Raw genomic sequence first — 17,269 nt, forward strand, 5'->3', positions numbered from 1 at the left:
CTCTCATCAGTGATTCAGTGTCTGTTTGCTTCAGGCCGTCCCTGAAGTGTTGCTGTGATGATGTGAAAGCTCTTTGTGGTCCATAAAACACTCTCCCTCTCTGCACTTATCTTTCTTTCCCTCTGTCAGTGTCTATGGCCCTCTCTACTCTGCAGTGTAATCTAATTACAGTTCAGGAAATGACCTCACTCAGACTGACGGGATTGGATGATGGATTTGAGTTTGTTGAACGTTCAGTTTCCCTGACGGACGGGGAAAATGATTTACTGACTGACATGCAGCGCACACACACTCTTTACTTCAGCCATAATTACGTGTTTAAAGCGACAGAGTGCACTTTTTTCAATGATTCATGGGAAACTAAAGTCGTACCTTGAAAGCCTCGTGGCAGGTCACATCAGTTTTTACCCTCAAACAGCAGGAATGTGAGGCACTTCCTGTTTTGAGGTTAAATCAACATCAAGGTTAAAAAATGAAGGATTTTGTCTTCCCAAGTAGAAAGTGAATTATGGCGCCTCCTGTGGACAGAGCAGGTTACTTGAGTTTCCATATGGATGTGTTAACCAGTGAGACCTCTTCGGTTATTTTAATCCTCCTTCATAAATAAACTCTGACTTTAACCTCGACTTTATTTCAGATTTGTAATAACGGTTCATTCTGCTTTATGACTCATTTTACTGAGTCATTCTGAGGAGATGTGGGTCGGAGATTTGATTAAAATAGAAGCACTGATTCGTTTTTGGACTCTTCGGTTTCGTGAGTCGACGTTTGACACCACAGAGACGGCGAGTTAAGTTACGAGGCTAATGTCTCTTTAATTACAGAGGACGTTTCTCCTTCTCTCACGGCCAAATTAAATTTAGTCAAGCTGGACTGGCTTTATTGTGTCGTTCATCGAAGAGACTTTTGTTTCAGGGTTCAGCAATGAGTTATAAAAACTCCTAAGAAGACTGCAGCTGCTGTCGAAAACCATCACACCAACAGAGAGTTATATTTAAAGAGGGGTTGTTCCCTTCACGCTAGATGTTCAGACTGAGCATGTGCAGATGTTCAAACTCTACGTATTTTATTTTGTAGAAATCACTGAATCTGTCTGAGCCTATAGTTCTGCTTCAGGCCTCCAAAGGGCTGGCCAACCAGAGTGAAGGGGGTTTGTGGAGCAGGGAGTCTTAAAGAGACAGTGGCAAAAACAAAGTGTTTCAGACAGAGGCTAAAATAAGAGTTTATAAAACACCAGGGGGCGAAAAACAGATTTTTTGAGCTGTAAATCATACTACGGGAACACCAGAAGGACAAAAAGGTCTCTTCCGATGTTGCGTGAGATTGCGCACCTCTGAAAAATTTCTACCTTCTAAGGTTGTTAAAAAGAATAAAAGCTGCATGTGTTCTAGTGGCGCCCCCTGTCGGTCCCTTAAGAGGTATTTTGAAGCCTAAAGATGGTGGTCACCGTGGTGATAATGCTAACCAAAAGGAAGCATGACCAGTTTTTCCAAACTCTCAACTAAAGTGTCTGAAAAATGAACGTTAAGCATGTTAAGTTGTACTGTAAAACATGTAAATAGGATCTAATGGGGAGTCTTGGGTTTGAAGCCAGCCTCTAGAGGCCACTCATGGAACTGCAGGTTGTTTTGTTCTCCAACACTAGCTTCAATGTTTGGAGTTTGTTTTGTCGAAAAAACAGATAATAAATGTGACAGAAACCTCAAAATGTCACAAGTTCACTTTCTGCAAAAATTTCTTTTTTTTATGTGCATCATCGTTTGTTTTCTGTGAAGTCAAGAAAAAAGTTGAACAAGAAAAAAAAAAAACATGTCTAGATCAATTTAGTCTCACTGCCACTTATTCTGTGGATGTGAAGTTACGGTATGATAAATCTGGAATGCTAAGTTAATGTAGGATGATTCTGGAATGTTTGGTTATTGTATGATGATTCCAGAATGTTCTCTTGTTATAAGATCCATTTGGAATGTTCACTCGTTATATGATGATTCTGGAATGTTATCTTTTTATAAGATGATTCTGGAATATTTGGTTAATGTATAATGATTCCAGAATGCTTGGTTGATAAAGTGGGATTTTGAATGCTTGATCCATGCACAGTGATTCCAGAATATTTCCTTGATGTGCGATGACCTCTCAGGTGATAGTTTGAGTCTTTGTGTAGAGAAGGATCCCTGACTTGATGTTTCTCTGTGAGCTGGTCTTCTGTTCACCTCTCTAGCAGAAAAAGTTTTGGTATCCCAGAGGCCACTCATGAAACTGCAGTTTTTTGTACTCCTATACTGGCTTCAATGTTTGGAGTTTGTTTTGTAAAAACACGGACAAGAAATGTGACAGAAACCTCAAAATGTCACAAGTTCACTTTCTGCGAAGAAGACTGTTTGTTTTCTATCCAGTCAAAAAAAATAACAAAAAATGTAAAAGAAAAATGTCAGAAGTTTACTTTATCTGCACAGATCTTGCTTTACTGAGCAGAGTGAAGCAACAGGAAGACGAAAGGTACAACATCTCTGATGATCGGCTTCACTTCCTGTTTCTCTCGTTCGGTGCACTTCCTGTGTGACTTCCTGTCTGATGCCAGCCTCAGCCTCTGACTGTTACCATGGTTTCTCGTGTGCAGTTTTGATTTGAAAAGTTTGGTTTTTATGAAGTACAGTCTGAGGCCGGATGCTGGTCTGAAGGAAACTTCCATGATACGTTTGGTTAAATATCAAAGTGTTAAAAAATCTGTAGAGCGTTTTTTTTGCTTGATGAAAACTTTGCATTAACAGATTTCTTTCTGTCTGCAGGATTATCTCGGCTGCATCATCGACTGCGGCGCTCTGCCCCTGAAACCGGAGCAGGTCAGCACGCTGTTCTGCAACATCGAGGACATCTACGAGTTCAACAGGTAACACATGATCCGACGCTCTGAAGCGACCTCTTAGCTTAGATCATTTGGACAGACAAGAACAAAACAAGCGAGCTGAGACCGCCCGGTGGAAGAGCTGGTCGGGCTCGCTTCCAGACCCAATGTGGGTCACATGGGAACTGTAACGTGTGCGGTTTATTGAACAATAACTGTCCAGAGAAGTTTTAGGAAAGTTTGTGACTGCTGTGAGGTCACATGGTGCTGTCTTTGGTGTTTCGTCATCATGGCGGCGGCTGCTGCGTGTGCACACGCGGCGTCCTGTCAGCTGACTCCATCACGCTGAGTGGTGAAAGTTTCAGTTGCTCTAAGTCTGGAAAGTTTCCTGCGGCTAACGGCCTCAGACTGAGATAAGCCGCTGGTGGAAACATTCATGCACACACAGAGGCAGGAACCAACTGAGCAAGGCACTGGGGCTGCCAGAGCCGCGGGTTTGATTCCCACCAGAACGACTCCTCGATAAATAAAAGAAGCGCCTGTGTGGAGGTTTTTCTGAGGGGGGATGAGACAGAGCGTGCAGCAGCTGCTGAGCTCGTAAGATGAAACCAGACTCTGTCTCTGTCCTGAGAGTTTGTGCCACCAGTTGTCTCTCTTGGTATGTTCACATGTGGCAAAGCAGCCGGGCTCTACCGCAGTGCATTATGGGTGTTTTTAAAATACTCTGCATGACTTTAAAGGAAAAGTTTGGTTGATCTGAGGTGGGGTTTGGGCGCCGCGTATCAAAAGCAACTGCATGAGCTCCATGAGTCTCCACAGCTCCTGCAGCAGGAAGCCGAGCTCCAGGAACAAACTGAAGCTGATTTAAGACGTTCCCAGAACGTCGAGCAGATTTTAACCTCAGCAGCTTCTCATCGATGAGGAACTATGCTGTGTTTGGACCGACTCAACAACGTCAGTAATTTAGTTCCTGGGGGTGAATTTACCCCTGAAAACAGCCCCACCTGGGGGTACTACTTTGGGACTTTGGGAGGCGAGGCCTACAAGCTAAAAACCTCTGATTGGTGGAGCAGCCACCCTTCTCTGCCCCGTCCTTTCACAATATAATGATATTATTTATAATAATAACAATATTTATAATAATAATAATAATAATAATAATAATAATGAAAATACATTTTATTTATAAAGCTTTTTTCTTGACACTCAAAGACACTTTACAACAGATTAAAACAGCATATGACCCCCAGCTGTGATTGAAACTAAAAGCTTTGGCCTGATGCCAGAAGCCGTTGCCTAAAAGCCAAAAGCCAAAAGCCAGGAGCTGTGTCCTAGAATCCATGGCCTAAAAGCCATAGTCAAAAGAAGCTGTAGCCTAAAAGCCATGGCCTAAAGCCAAAAGTAGTGGCCTAAAGCCAAACACTGTGGCCTGAAAACCGTGGATAATAGACAAAAGCCGTGGCCTCAAAGCCCAAGGCCAAAGACTAAAAACTGCCAAAAAAGCTACTGCTGAGAGCCAAAAGCAATGGCCTAAAGCTAGGGTCAAGGCCTAAAAGCTGCCAAAGGCAAAAAGCTGCCTAGTTGCTGGACTATGGCTAAACGCTGTGGCATTAAAGCTGTGGGCCAAAGCTAAAAGCTATCGTCTAAAAGCCAAAAACTGTGGCATTTAAGCCGTGGGCTAAAGCTAAAAGATATGGTTTAAAAGCCAAAAACGTCGACCTTTAGCCAAGAGCTATGGCCTAAAAGAAAGATGCCAAAGGTTAGGCCAAAAGCTGTGGGCTAAAGCTAAAAGCAATTGTCAAAAAGCCAAAAATTATGGACGATAGCCAAACGCGGTGGCATTAAAGCCATGTGCTAAAGCTAAAAGCTATCGTTTAAAAGCCAAAAACTGTGGCATTTAAGCCGTGGGCTAAAGCTAAAAGCTATGTCCTCCAGAGGAAAAAAAAAGGAAAAAAAAAAAAAAAAAAGCTATGTCCTAAAAGCCAAAAAACTATGGCCTATAGCCAAAAGCTGTGGCATTAAAGTCATGGGCTGAAGCTAAACGCTATGGCTTAAAAGCGAAAAACTATGGCCTCTAGCCAAAAGCTGTGGCATTAAAGCTGTAGGCTAAAGCTTAAAGCAATGGTCTAAAAGCCAAAAATTATGGCCAAAAGCAAAAAGCTGTGTCTTAGAATCCATGGCCTAAAACCCAAAGTTGTGCCCTAAAAGCCAGAAGCCATGGCCTTTAAACTATGGATTGTAGCCAAAAGCCGAGGCATTAAAGCCATGGGCTAAAGCTAAAAGCTATGGTCTAAAAACCCAAAACTATGGCCTATAGCCAAAAGCTATGGTCTTAAAGCTAAAGGCTATGTTCTTAAAACCAAAATCTGTGGCCTACAATAATCTCTTCATTAGATCAGTATTTAATGATAATCTAAAACTGTTGGAGGACGCATCCTGCTCAGAGTCCTCCATCAACTCAAAGACGGCTTCATCCTTCAGAAACAGCTTGGACCCGTGTCTCCAGAGCTCGTCTCCTTTCAAGTCAACAAATCCATCTGAAGTGAAACAAAGCTTTATGGTTTTTGTTGAAGGCTTTTTTTGTTTACTGCCCTCTACTGTTATTGCATTGTTTTGCATTAACTTATATTTTTTCCATTCTCCTGTTTGGCCAATCTACCTGGATCAGCCCTGTAATCAGACAAACACCGAGCCACAGGAGCTGTAAAGTTCTGGGGGATGTTTGTGTAGTATATGTCAGGAACTCTGTTACAGAGATTAAAACCTGTGTCAAAGCTTCAGAAAGTTTCACAAGCACTGCATGGGACTCTGGCTCACTTTGGGGTCGACCTCTAGTGGCCACTCGGGGTACTGCAGTTCGAGAGTTGACACTGAACTCTACGGAGGAAACTGAGCTAAGGTTTAGCTGCAGAGATGATCTGAGAGCTGTGTGTGCGTGTGTGCATGTGAGTGCATATTGGGGGTGGGGTGGACTAAGAGAGCCTGGGAAGGAAGCTGTTGAAATATGTCACACACACTCACACACTCACACACACACACAAACACACACACACACACAGAACCCTCCACCCTGCTGAGAGTCGTGTTTTCACACTTCACTTTCTTTGTGTTTGGTCCAGAATATACACACTCACAGATGAAAAATGTCACACACACACACACTCACACACACACACACACACACTTGAACACTAACAGTTAAACACAGTTTTCATTCCATCCAGGCTTCCTGCTCCCGGTTCTCATGGGAAATACTGTATGAGAGTGAGGGAGAGAGCTCCAACCCCCCACATACACACACACACACACACACACACACACACACACACACACACACACACACACACACACACACACTTTTGTTAATGAAGTTTTAGTTAATGAGTTAATGAATCGGTTAAAAATCAGGCTCAATCGTGGCTCTTCAAAGTTTGATCGAATGGTTTGACCTGCTTTCTTCGTCTCTTCGTCCCCGGGAAGGAGACCCCCCCTCTCCCCCTCCCCCCCTCCTTCCTTGCTTGTTCTGGGTCACCAACACACATTCACACAGACACACACATGTATGTATACACACACTCACACACACACACACACTCACACACGGTCCCAGATGGGCAGACATAACAACCCCAGAATGACTACATCATCCAGCATAGCTCATACATGACACCATCCAGCTCCGTGTGTGTGTGTGTGTGAGTGTTAGTGAGTGTAACAGTAGGGAATAAAGCCCCGTGTGGTTATGGAGTTTATTAAAACAGAGCGTGCTCAGTTAGAGATCCCAGAATGCATCCTTCATTTGATCCAACACTTGATCCCAGGCTAGATCTCTTCTCCCCGTTCCCACCAAGTGGTCCAGTACAGATCAGTACAGTTTGGTACGGGTTGGATCAGTAAAACCTGATCCTGTCTGAGTTCCCACAGCTAACCGTGCCCTTCTTGGTAGGTGGCGTGTGAGCCAGATGCTGATAGCTGCATCAGCTACGTCAAAGCGTGACGGCATAGCAGCGCAACTCAGTGTACCCTGCTAATAAATCCAACGAAGAAGAAAAACGTGACACAGTAAACAACGAGCAACGATGGAAGACATCCAGCATTTTGTCTTCTCTGTGATCGGCATGTGGCTTTTTGCTGCCAGGAGAAATACAGCAGCCTCTGTCACACAGGAAGTGACCATTCTTTCCACCAATCAACAGACTGCAGTGTTTCTAGCTCCGTCTTCTGGGGGTCGGATCGGTACGTCTGGCACCCTAGCACAAGGGAACCAAAATGTGGGATGGTACGGGTCGGTGATTTACCAACGTACTGAGATGAACCAATCTGAACCACTTGGTGGGAAAAGGTCTACCCCAGATACGAGGCCAGATCCCTCATTAGATCCAAGGCCAGAACTCACAAGACATCCCAAGCTTGGTCCCGTATTGGATCCCCATCGAGATCCTGGTCTACAAAACCAATAGATCCTTAAAGAGATCCTACACCAGATTCCACACTAGATACCTCACTGGATTCCAGACTAGATACTAGGCCAGATCCCAAGCTACCATCAGACTCAAGGCTAGGGCTGAACGATTTTAGGAAAAGATTGAATTGCGATTTTTCTGGCAGATATTGTGATTTCAATTCGATTCACGATTTTCTTCAAATCAAGCTTTGGGATATTCACATGTAGGGCTGAGCGATTTTAGGAAAAGATCTAATTTTTCTGGCAGATATTGCAACTGACGATTTTTTAATCCTCAATAGTGATGATAAATAATCTGTTTTCATCAACTTCTACTCCTAAACAGAGGCTTTGTGTTGTTGACCTGCTTACCAGCACTTTTAACATATAGATTGTCTACAAATTTGTAAAACAGAATGTGTATAATACTTGACACAACAGATCCTGAGTCAGTCAGGAGCGCTGCAAAAAAATTGCTGCTTTGGCGATCTCAAAATTGCATTGTCTAAAATTGCGATTTCGATCTGAAAACTATAAATTGTTCAGCCCTACTCAAGGCTGAATCAGGCTTTATTCTTCATAAGACCCTACTCTAGACCCAAAGCTGGATCCCTCTTCTTACACCAAACACACACTCCATATAATGCTAGATCTAACCCATCACTCTACACTGGATCCCAGACCTAATCCCAGACCACTTCCTCTTCATCATCTGGAGACAACAAATGTTCAGTGATGGACTGACTCAGTAGAGACATCACACCCTTTAGGACCTCAGCATGGTCTTGTCCTGTGAGTTTAGCCAACTCTTTTGATTCGCCCAAATACTTTTGAGTTTTTAACTCTCCATAAAACTCAGAACAAATGGTTGAACGTTCTAAATGTCATAAGTAACTTTGTCAGCCAAAGCACTGCCTGACTCAAATTCAACTATTATTGTGTCCTTAAAAACACCAGACTCAGTTATAACCTTAACGTTAGATGTTCGGCCATACTGCTTCAGAAACTCAACTACCTTGTTGTCAGTGTCATTGTGTGTTGCGTGTTTAATCAAAACAATGTTTGAATTTTTATACCATGCTTCTCCAAAATGTCCATTGTTGTCATAAATGTCAAAATTGCAAGGTTTAATGCTGATACCTGCTCAGATCTGTCCGTACTCCCTTCTGGCTGGCTCGCCTCAAAATGCATGCAGCACCTGTGTCAATATTTTAGATATATGGACTACCAAGTGTTGTCTACCTCTATTGTGTATGTCTATATAAAATATGTAAGTCGGACTAGATCAGATGAAATAGGAGTCGCTTATGGAGAGAGTGGACGAGAGACTGAGATTTGCAGTTGATGGTACCATGTGTTAACAAAGAAATGACATACATTGAAACAGTGCATACGATTTACAGTGTAGTTCTGTGATTGGCCATTCTATTTTAGACAAAAAATACTTCAATCTCAATTCATACAAAAATGCAAAAAACACAAAAGACGGATTGACTTTAGTCGCAAAAATTACAGATTGCCATCAGTGGAATTACAACCCCTAACATGGCTCGGTTTCCTCAACAATAGAAGGCTCCTGTTGCTCTGTTGGTCATCCTACTCCCTGCTCTGACTTTGTTCAACTGGCGTGCTACATTTAATATTAGCACCCGATTGGCCGCACTGAACCACGTGACCGTGTGAGGTCACCACAGACCGTGACATTTATTGGTCAACATGCCCACGTGATCATCTCGTGAGATCACCGCAAGATTTCAAACTAGATCCCACTCCACATTGTGTTCCTGAGTGTAAAAACGTGACATGTGAGACACAACTCCTCCAGAGTTAGAGCTTTCTGTATTTTTATCCCATGATGCACTGGGCCATCAGATGATAAATGTTTTCTGTGTGGTGTTTTCTGTGTGTTCCTTCTTCGCTTCTTGATTTGTTCCTGTCTCCTTCGTCTGTTTTCTCTCCGTGTGTGTTCTCACATTTCTCCTCCTCTCTGATTTAGGATCTGACCTTTAGCCCCGCCTTGCTAACCAGGGTTCACACACCACATGATGTCACGTAAACACTCGCAGGCTGCCATCTTTGGGAGGATCTTTAATGACATAATACATTCCTCAGCCTGTTGTTCTAACCTTCACCTAAACCTGAGTCTAACCTTCAACCTGGACCCCTACACGGATCTTTGAAGACCGCTGATCATCTCACCATACCTCACACACACTCACACACACACAGAGTCCTACATTTGAATCTTAGAGCTTCAGTTTGATGATTTTCCGTAGAAGCTGAGTTATGGGGCTGAGATTACAGAGCTCAGAGCTGCTGTTGGGTCTTATTTATGAAGCTTCAGTGACTCCGGGCAGCGCTCCAAAACATCGCTGCTCCATGAGCCACAAAGTCAAAAATACAACAATGCGCTGTATCTCTCCTGAGCATCGTAATTTGAGGGTTGTACATCAACTTTAAGTATAATGCAAGAAATGTCCCGTAGGCTCCACGAGCATGAATGGGATGGTTCGTCTCTGATGGCTGGCAGCCCTCTCAGTTTGAGTCTTAGTCTTTGTGATGAAAATATGTTAGTTTAAGTCACATTTTAGTCATTTCTGTATGACATATCTGTCCAGTTATAGTGGACAAAAACTTCCAGAATATCTTCTATTTGACCTTAATAAGAAGTAGAAGTATTCCTGAATGTATTTCTACACCATTTTTTGAGAATGAGTGTGAGTATTCTGGAATGTCATTCTTAAATGGCTTAAAAGAAAGTTGAAGTAATCTGAAATGACTTTTGATATAACTTCGGAGATAAAGGGAAGTATTCCGGAATATCTTTATATGAAGCTTTGGAGGTTGAGTGAATGTATTCCGGAATGTCCTGCTGAATGGCTCAAATAAAGTTGAAGTCATCTGGAATGTCTTTCAATATGACTTTGAAAATGTAGAAGAATATTCCAGAATATATATGAATTTTAAGATAACTAGAATGATTCTGGAATGGCATGCTGAATGGCTTTGAAGAAAAGAAAAAGAAAGAAAAAAAAAAGTAAGAAAGAAAAAGTATGCTGCAGAAAAAATATTTATTTCAGATTGAGCAACACCTGCAACAACTGACATCTAAGCAGTATATCTTGTATATATTATATCTTATTTCCAGTAAAAGTTGTTTGATTAGACTCAACATGAACCATATTCACAGACTTTGGCTTGTATTTCAGTTTTTGCAGACTCAGAAAAAAGAGTCATCACAGCAGAGTAATGTCCAACAACACAGGCCCCCGGTGGTTATTTTAAAATGATTAATTGGCTGCATTAGGAGATCTGAGACATTTGGTAAACACCAGCCCTAATGAAGATTGATCACATTTCTACAAAAAACATGAAACTTATTGAAAGTCAAAGATTCACTAAACAAACTGCTGTCAGGTTTGCTCAAATAACAGTCAAACCGAAGCGTAACATCTCCAGATGAGGAAAAAGCTGAGCTTGAATGTGAGATAATCTTTTTTTTAGGAGATGTAACCGTCAGAAGTTTTATCTCCTTCAGATAAAACAGGCTGATAGTTATACGATTACTGCTCCTCCAGCGCCTGAGAGACATAAATCACTGCAGACGCTGTTAAACTCCTGCTCTCAGGTATGTTTTTATAGCTTAATATGCACCATGAATTACACAGACTGCAGCAACACGACAGCCCATGGTGAATCAAGTGTGATTTAGTGATGTGGGTCTGCAGGGTGGTCTGCTTCTTAAATCACTAAGTAACGTGTTTTAATTTGTAAAACCTTTGATGGAGAGCCAGGTCCCATCCTGTACACACAGATCTGCTCCTGACGCTCCTCACTGCCTGCTCACTTCTGGTGTCATGTCTGTGTGACGTTTGAAAGCATCAGACAGAAAGAGGGCAGGGTTAGGAAATGTCTGAATAAAGCACATTTACACCACAGGAACTAGACCAGGAACCTCTGGTGGAATAAAATCAAAAGCAGCAACCAGGGTCTAGATTAAGTCTCACAAATGGGAAAAAAAACACCTACCCAGGGACCAAATATTGACTTTTTCAGCAATCATAGCAGGATGCTTCTTGGAATGTCTTTGATGATAAGTAGATTTATTTTAGTTTGTCACTAAGAATAATGTAACTTTGGATGATTTGAAAAGATAAAGGGAAGAATCCGGAATGTAATTCTAACAGGCTTTGAAGGTAAGTAATAGTGTTCCGGAATATCTTTTTAAATATATTTGAAGATAATGAGAAGTATTCCAGAATGTCATGGCTTTGAAAAAAAAAGGAAAGCTGGAATGTCTTTCAATATAACTTTGAAGATGAAGGAAAATATTCCAGAGTGTCTTTCTATATGACCTTAAAGATAGGTTAAACCATTCAGGTATGCCTTTTTACATAACTTTGAAAAAAAGTATTCTTGAATGTTATTCCAACAGGCTTTGAAGAAAAGTAAAAGTATTCCAGAATATCTTTCCATATGACTTTAAAAATGAAGTGAAGAATTATCAGAAGCTGAATGACTGAAAAAAGTTGAAGTAATCTGGAATGTCTTTCAAGATGACTTTGAAGATGAAGGAGAATATTCCAGAATATCTTTCTTTATGACCTTAAAGAGAAGGTTAAGTAATCTGGAATGTCTTTCCACATAACCTTGAAGAGTAAGTTCAAGGGCTCTGGAATGTCATGCTGAATGGCTTTGAAGAAAAGTAAAAGTATTCCAGAATATTTTTCCATATGACTTTGAAGATCAAGAGAAGTATTCCAGAATGTCACGCTGGATGGCTTTGAAGAAAGTTGAAGTCATCTGGAATGACTTTTGAAAAAACTTTGGAGATGAAGGGAAGTATTCCAGATTGTCTTTATATATGACCTTAAAAAGATGCAGAAGTATTCCTATATGTATTTCTACATCATTTTTGAGATTGAGTAAAAGTATTCTGGAATGTCATTCTGAATGGCTTTGAGGAAAAGTTGAAGTAATTTTGACTGTCTGTCTATATGGCTTTGAAGAAAGTTGAAGTAATCTGGAATGACTTTTGATATAACTTTGGAGATAAAGGGAAGTATTCCGGAATATCTTTTTATGAAGCTTTGGTGATTAAGTGAAAGTATTCTGGAATGTCCAGCTGAATGGCTTTGAAGAAAGTTGAAGTCATCTGGAATGTCTTTCAAAATGACTTTGAAGATAGGGGGAAGTGTTCCGGAATGTTTTTATGAATAACTTGTAAGAAAAGTAGAGGTATTCTGGAATGTCATTCTGAATTGCTTTGAAGATTATGGAATATTCTAGAATCTCTCTATGTAGCTTTGAATATAGGGCAAAGTTTTTCAGAATGTTGCTCAGAATGGCTCAACCCGAAACAAAATCTGTTTTTCTTTGAGTCTGAAAAGATGCTGGGCTCATATTTGCTAAACTGCAGAACTGAGTCACAGTGACAGGGATTTACTTAGAGCAGTATTGACCTGTTTTCCCAAACCTCTTCAGATTTGATTCATGAAGTCTCCAGATGCTGCTCCCCCTCTCTTTTTATCACTCCATCTTGTTTGACTTTCTCCTCCTCCATCATCAGCGCAGTGAGGCAGCATAACTGAGATGCCGCACACTCAGCTGCTGTTTATCACTCGGTTAAAGAGCCCACTCACTCTCCATGAGGATAAAAACCAGACTACAGCCCCCCCCCTCCTGTTTGGTTTGGCCCCCGCCTGCTCAGAAGGGCCTGGCTCGGGCTCTCAGGGTTCGGGGGTCAGCGGGGTCGTGTGGGGTCAGGGTCAGGTTTGTTTGTGTAGCAGCTTAAACCCCTGAGAAAAGAGAAGAGAGGATAAAACGTCAGCGCAGCTGAAGAGAAAAGGAGGAGAAAGACAGATTTTTAGAAAAAGAAACGTCACAATTTATGAATAAAAGACTCAGAGAGGGGGGCAGCAGAGTTAGAAAAAGATTCAATTTACCAGACGGAAACTTCTTGAACATCAAACTCTGTTCACCTTTACTCCTCTCCCTTTTGTTCTCTGAAAAAAACAGCGTTTGTATTATCTGTAAAGTCTCTGTTTCTGAGGAATGAGCTTGTCTCAATTTTCCAGGAAGTACTTTTTATTCAGTGGGGAACAGTGATGCCAGTTACCAACTCTACCGACTCTAATCTGATGACTTTTTTCTTTGACGACTAATCTAACGCATTACTATTCCCAAACCAGTAATCAGATCAAAGTTACTTATCCACGTCACCGTGTGTTTCTATTTCTTTAAATTTAGTTTCTTTCAGTAAAAAAATTATTTGTCTTTGTCTTGTGTCTTCGGGAGTGACAGGAGGCGCAAATTTGTCATGTTTTCAGCAAGTGGACAAATCACATGTAACAGTAGTCAGCGACACAAATGAAAACGACAGTGAAGGAGGAGAGAGATGAGCGTTTTCTAGCTGGAAATACAGTCACTGATTGGAGTGTGTCAGCTTAAGGTATCAGGATTAAAGTTCGTTGTACACCCTGTGCTGCTAATTTGCCGAAGATTGTTTACTGAAACTTTTAGGACCTGCGGACATAAACGCTAGAGAAGTTGTTTGACTTTTACAAATCCATCCGCAACATAACTTAGGCTACAACGAGGCACCTGGTGGCAAGCAGGGGCATACCCAGACTTTTTAGACTGGGGTGCCCCGAGCTCGGCTCTGAGAATCATGTGAGCCCACCCTCCAGCAACATTAAACTTTGCTCATTTGTATTTGACACATACAACTGGACCCCAGTCATTAAGGATGGGTACCAAAGTAGGTACTTTTATAGGTACCAAACCAAAGTCTGTCAAAAGTATCGGGTACCAATTCAAGTAAAATCAGAAGGTACCATGTTTAGGTACCTGAAGGCATCCTTGTGACTGTGAGGGAGTGGAAGAGTAGGAGATTTTCAGCGTTACTGTTCATTATTCATTACTAAACAAATTGATATTTTTTACCATATAAAGACACAAAAGTACTGAAAATTGGTACAGTTGAGTACCTATACCAATTGCCAGGTACCAGGAATCGGTACTGTATCGTTTCAAATGTGAAACGTACCCATCCCTACCAGTCATAGAGACTCAACTTCAATCGCAAATTTGACGACTTGCAACTCGACTTGAGGGTAAAAAATTTGCTTCGACTTGACGTGAAAGACAATGACTTCAGACTTGAGTCCGACGACTTGGTTCACACTTTAGTTGATTGATTGATTGATTGATTGATTGGAGACAGGTGTGTAGCAAGATCACACGCAACACAGCGCTACTAGCTAATCATAGCAACAGCCCCTGAGCCTGTAGCCAGTTCAGCTGCTCCAAAAGTCGAGCAGTTTGCGTTTAAAAACTTCCACTCCAATAGAAAAAGGAGGAACGCGCAATGCAAGATATGCAACGCTAAAATAAAGGAAAAAGAGGAAACAACGTCCAACTTTATCCTCCATTTAAAGACTTCACACAAAGCCAAGGAAGTGAAACCAAGCTAACACTATTAGCAGTGTTGATATGGGCTACTGTAGCCTCTGTGGCTGCATCAATAATCTCCATCCATGGCAGCAAGCCCCCGTCTTCATCACTTTATCACTGTTCATCACAAACATCCAGTCGAGACTCGTCAGAAGAGGAAATAACTCCCACGATGAATCTTTATTCCTTCTCATTTAGCCTCCCATCACTTTTTCCTCTAGCTATAGCTGCATTTAGTCCACTCTGTTATTCTTTAGGACGGTGGATAGAAAATATATGGTTTAATCCATGCAGAGCTGCAGATTAATCTGATGGTATTTTTTGACATTTACCTTAGGAAGAAAAGGTTTCTCTCTTCATTATATAAACCAGAGATATAACCTGTGACTCGACTCGACTTGATCACATCACAAAAAACTTGAGACTTGGACCGAATGACTTGCTACTCGCTTGGAATTTTGAAAATTAAGTAATCAGTGGAGTAACTTAGCTACTTTTTAAATGAGTAATCAGATTACTTTTTCATTGTAACTGTGGCAACACTGGTGGTGAAATAACTCCCTGCAGAGCCACCAGACTCCACACTTTTACTTCACAGAGCTCAGGAGTTGTTGGTCTACCTTTCATCTTCATTTTAGGTTTGTGTGCAAGAAAAAAAAATACCTTGCAGGAAGAAAAATAATCACAACACACGACTAACTAAAACAACAAAAATCGTCAAAACAGTAATGTTTATTTTTCAGAAAGTGGGAGTTGTTGGTCTACCCTCTGCCCCATCTATCTTTTTGTGGATCCTGTGTCATCAAAGTAGTGTTTCCTGTTTTTAATTGTTAGTGTGGAGCTTTAATCTGCAGCAAACAGTAACAGAAACTCACAAACCAATTAAGAAACCAATTAACCAACAACTCCCATGTTCCTCTGCGGTTAGATGGACGTTTTCTGAGATGGGGTTTGTCTGTAACAGCTGTTCCTGGTTTACAGGAATCTGGATTTGGCGGCAGCATTTCTGAATTATCGCTCTTGACTTTGTTTCCACATTAAAGATGTTTTCCTCCTGTTTCCGATCATCGGCTGTAATCGTCTTTCTTTCTCCGGCTGTCCATCCTCCGTCTGTCTCCTCTCTCAGCTCCTCTTATTGTGGCGGGGCTTCTCGCTGTCTGTGCTTCCTCCTCCTCCTCCTCCTCCTCCTCCTCCTCCTCCTGGTCTGTGGTCAGTCAATGAAAAACAAAAATACAAAAACACCCAGAGCTCCCTCTTCCTCCTCCTCCTCTTCCCACAATCCCCCACTAATGATGTCCGCCGGCCACAAAATGAGGCCTGACGCCAGAGGAGAGCGCGAGCGAGGGGCGAGGGGTTTACATCTGTGTGTGTGTGTGTGTGTGTGAGTGTGTGTGTGAGTGTGTGTGTGCAGATATGTGTGTGTGATAATGAGAGACTTGATTTCAGCTTGTTAACTAAGAATGCAGGGAGCGCTGTGTGTGTGTTTCGTCTCTTTAATTCCAACCACCTGATTATTTTTGATTATTGAATATTCGTGACCCGGACCCTTAAAGTCTCCTCTCAGATCCTCCTCACAGGTGTGTGGGACTAAAACCCTGATCTAGGTCTGGGTTCCTCCTGACGCCTCCGCCGTTCGGCGTTACGGCTCTCTGACGTCACGTTAAACATCTTCAGATCAGTGAGGTCACAGCGCCTCAGCAGTTTCCTCGCGTATTGTTCGCTGAGATGCTTATCGCTCGTTTGGCTCCGTTTTCTGCCTAGCAACAGAAATCTGTTCCAGGATGTGGAAACACAAAGTGAGTTCTCAGAGATCCTTCCAGAAGTTTTCCTTCAACAGTTCATCTGAGTGCTCGGGCTCTACAGGGTCTGGGTGTATGAAACTTTTACAGTACGACGGGGAAATGGACACGTTTCCGACGCTCAGAGGTCTTTAAACGTTCTCAGTATTTACAGCAGGTTGTAGATGAGGGAATTTAAAACAGATGGTAACACAGACAAGGAAAAGTTTCATGTTTTCATCTTGGTTTGTTTTGTTTGGGGGTGAAAACGAGCTAAAAGTTCACAACGAGGATACAGCACAGTTTTAATTTAGTTCCTGAGAGTTCCTGCTCTCTGAAGATCCAGGAACTTTGGGGACGGAGCCTGCACTGCTGAACGTTTCTGATTGGTGTTTTTATTCTTCTTTGAGCCTGGTTAGGGATGGGTACCTCCATATTTTACAATCCTCCCAAAAAATACAAAAGAGTGCCAGCTGTCAATCATTGTTAATCGGACGTAAAACCTCATTTTTAACCTCTTATAACTAATGAAAACAAAACTTTTCAGAAAAAGAAGACCTGAATACAAGACAGCCAAATGATATCTTCAAATCACCACAACAATCAGACATGAGAAACATTTATTTATTTATTTATTTATTTTTAATTTTTCCATTTTATTTCATTTTATCAATCACAATCAAGAACAAGGGAGATAACATCAATAAAAATAAAAAACAAAGAAAACATAATATGTACATTTATAAA

The 17,269-nt window shown here is 41.6% G+C and overlaps 1 protein-coding gene across 1 annotated transcript in view; it reads left to right on the forward strand.

Annotated features, from left to right (window-relative positions):
• The window catches only part of plekhg2 (pleckstrin homology domain containing, family G (with RhoGef domain) member 2), a 123,709-nt gene that overhangs the window by 44,844 nt on the left and 61,596 nt on the right, over positions 1–17,269 (forward strand). The window contains exon 4 of the mRNA XM_074678715.1: positions 2,790–2,890. Coding sequence (XP_074534816.1) covers positions 2,790–2,890 — 101 coding nt within the window. The remainder of the gene's footprint in view (positions 1–2,789; positions 2,891–17,269) is intronic.

The sequence above is a fragment of the Halichoeres trimaculatus genome, unplaced genomic scaffold (genome assembly GCF_033239565.1).
Source record: "Halichoeres trimaculatus isolate MK-OKI-2021-1 unplaced genomic scaffold, fHalTri1.1 fHalTri1_scaffold_9, whole genome shotgun sequence".
Taxonomy (NCBI): Eukaryota; Metazoa; Chordata; class Actinopteri; order Labriformes; family Labridae; genus Halichoeres; species Halichoeres trimaculatus.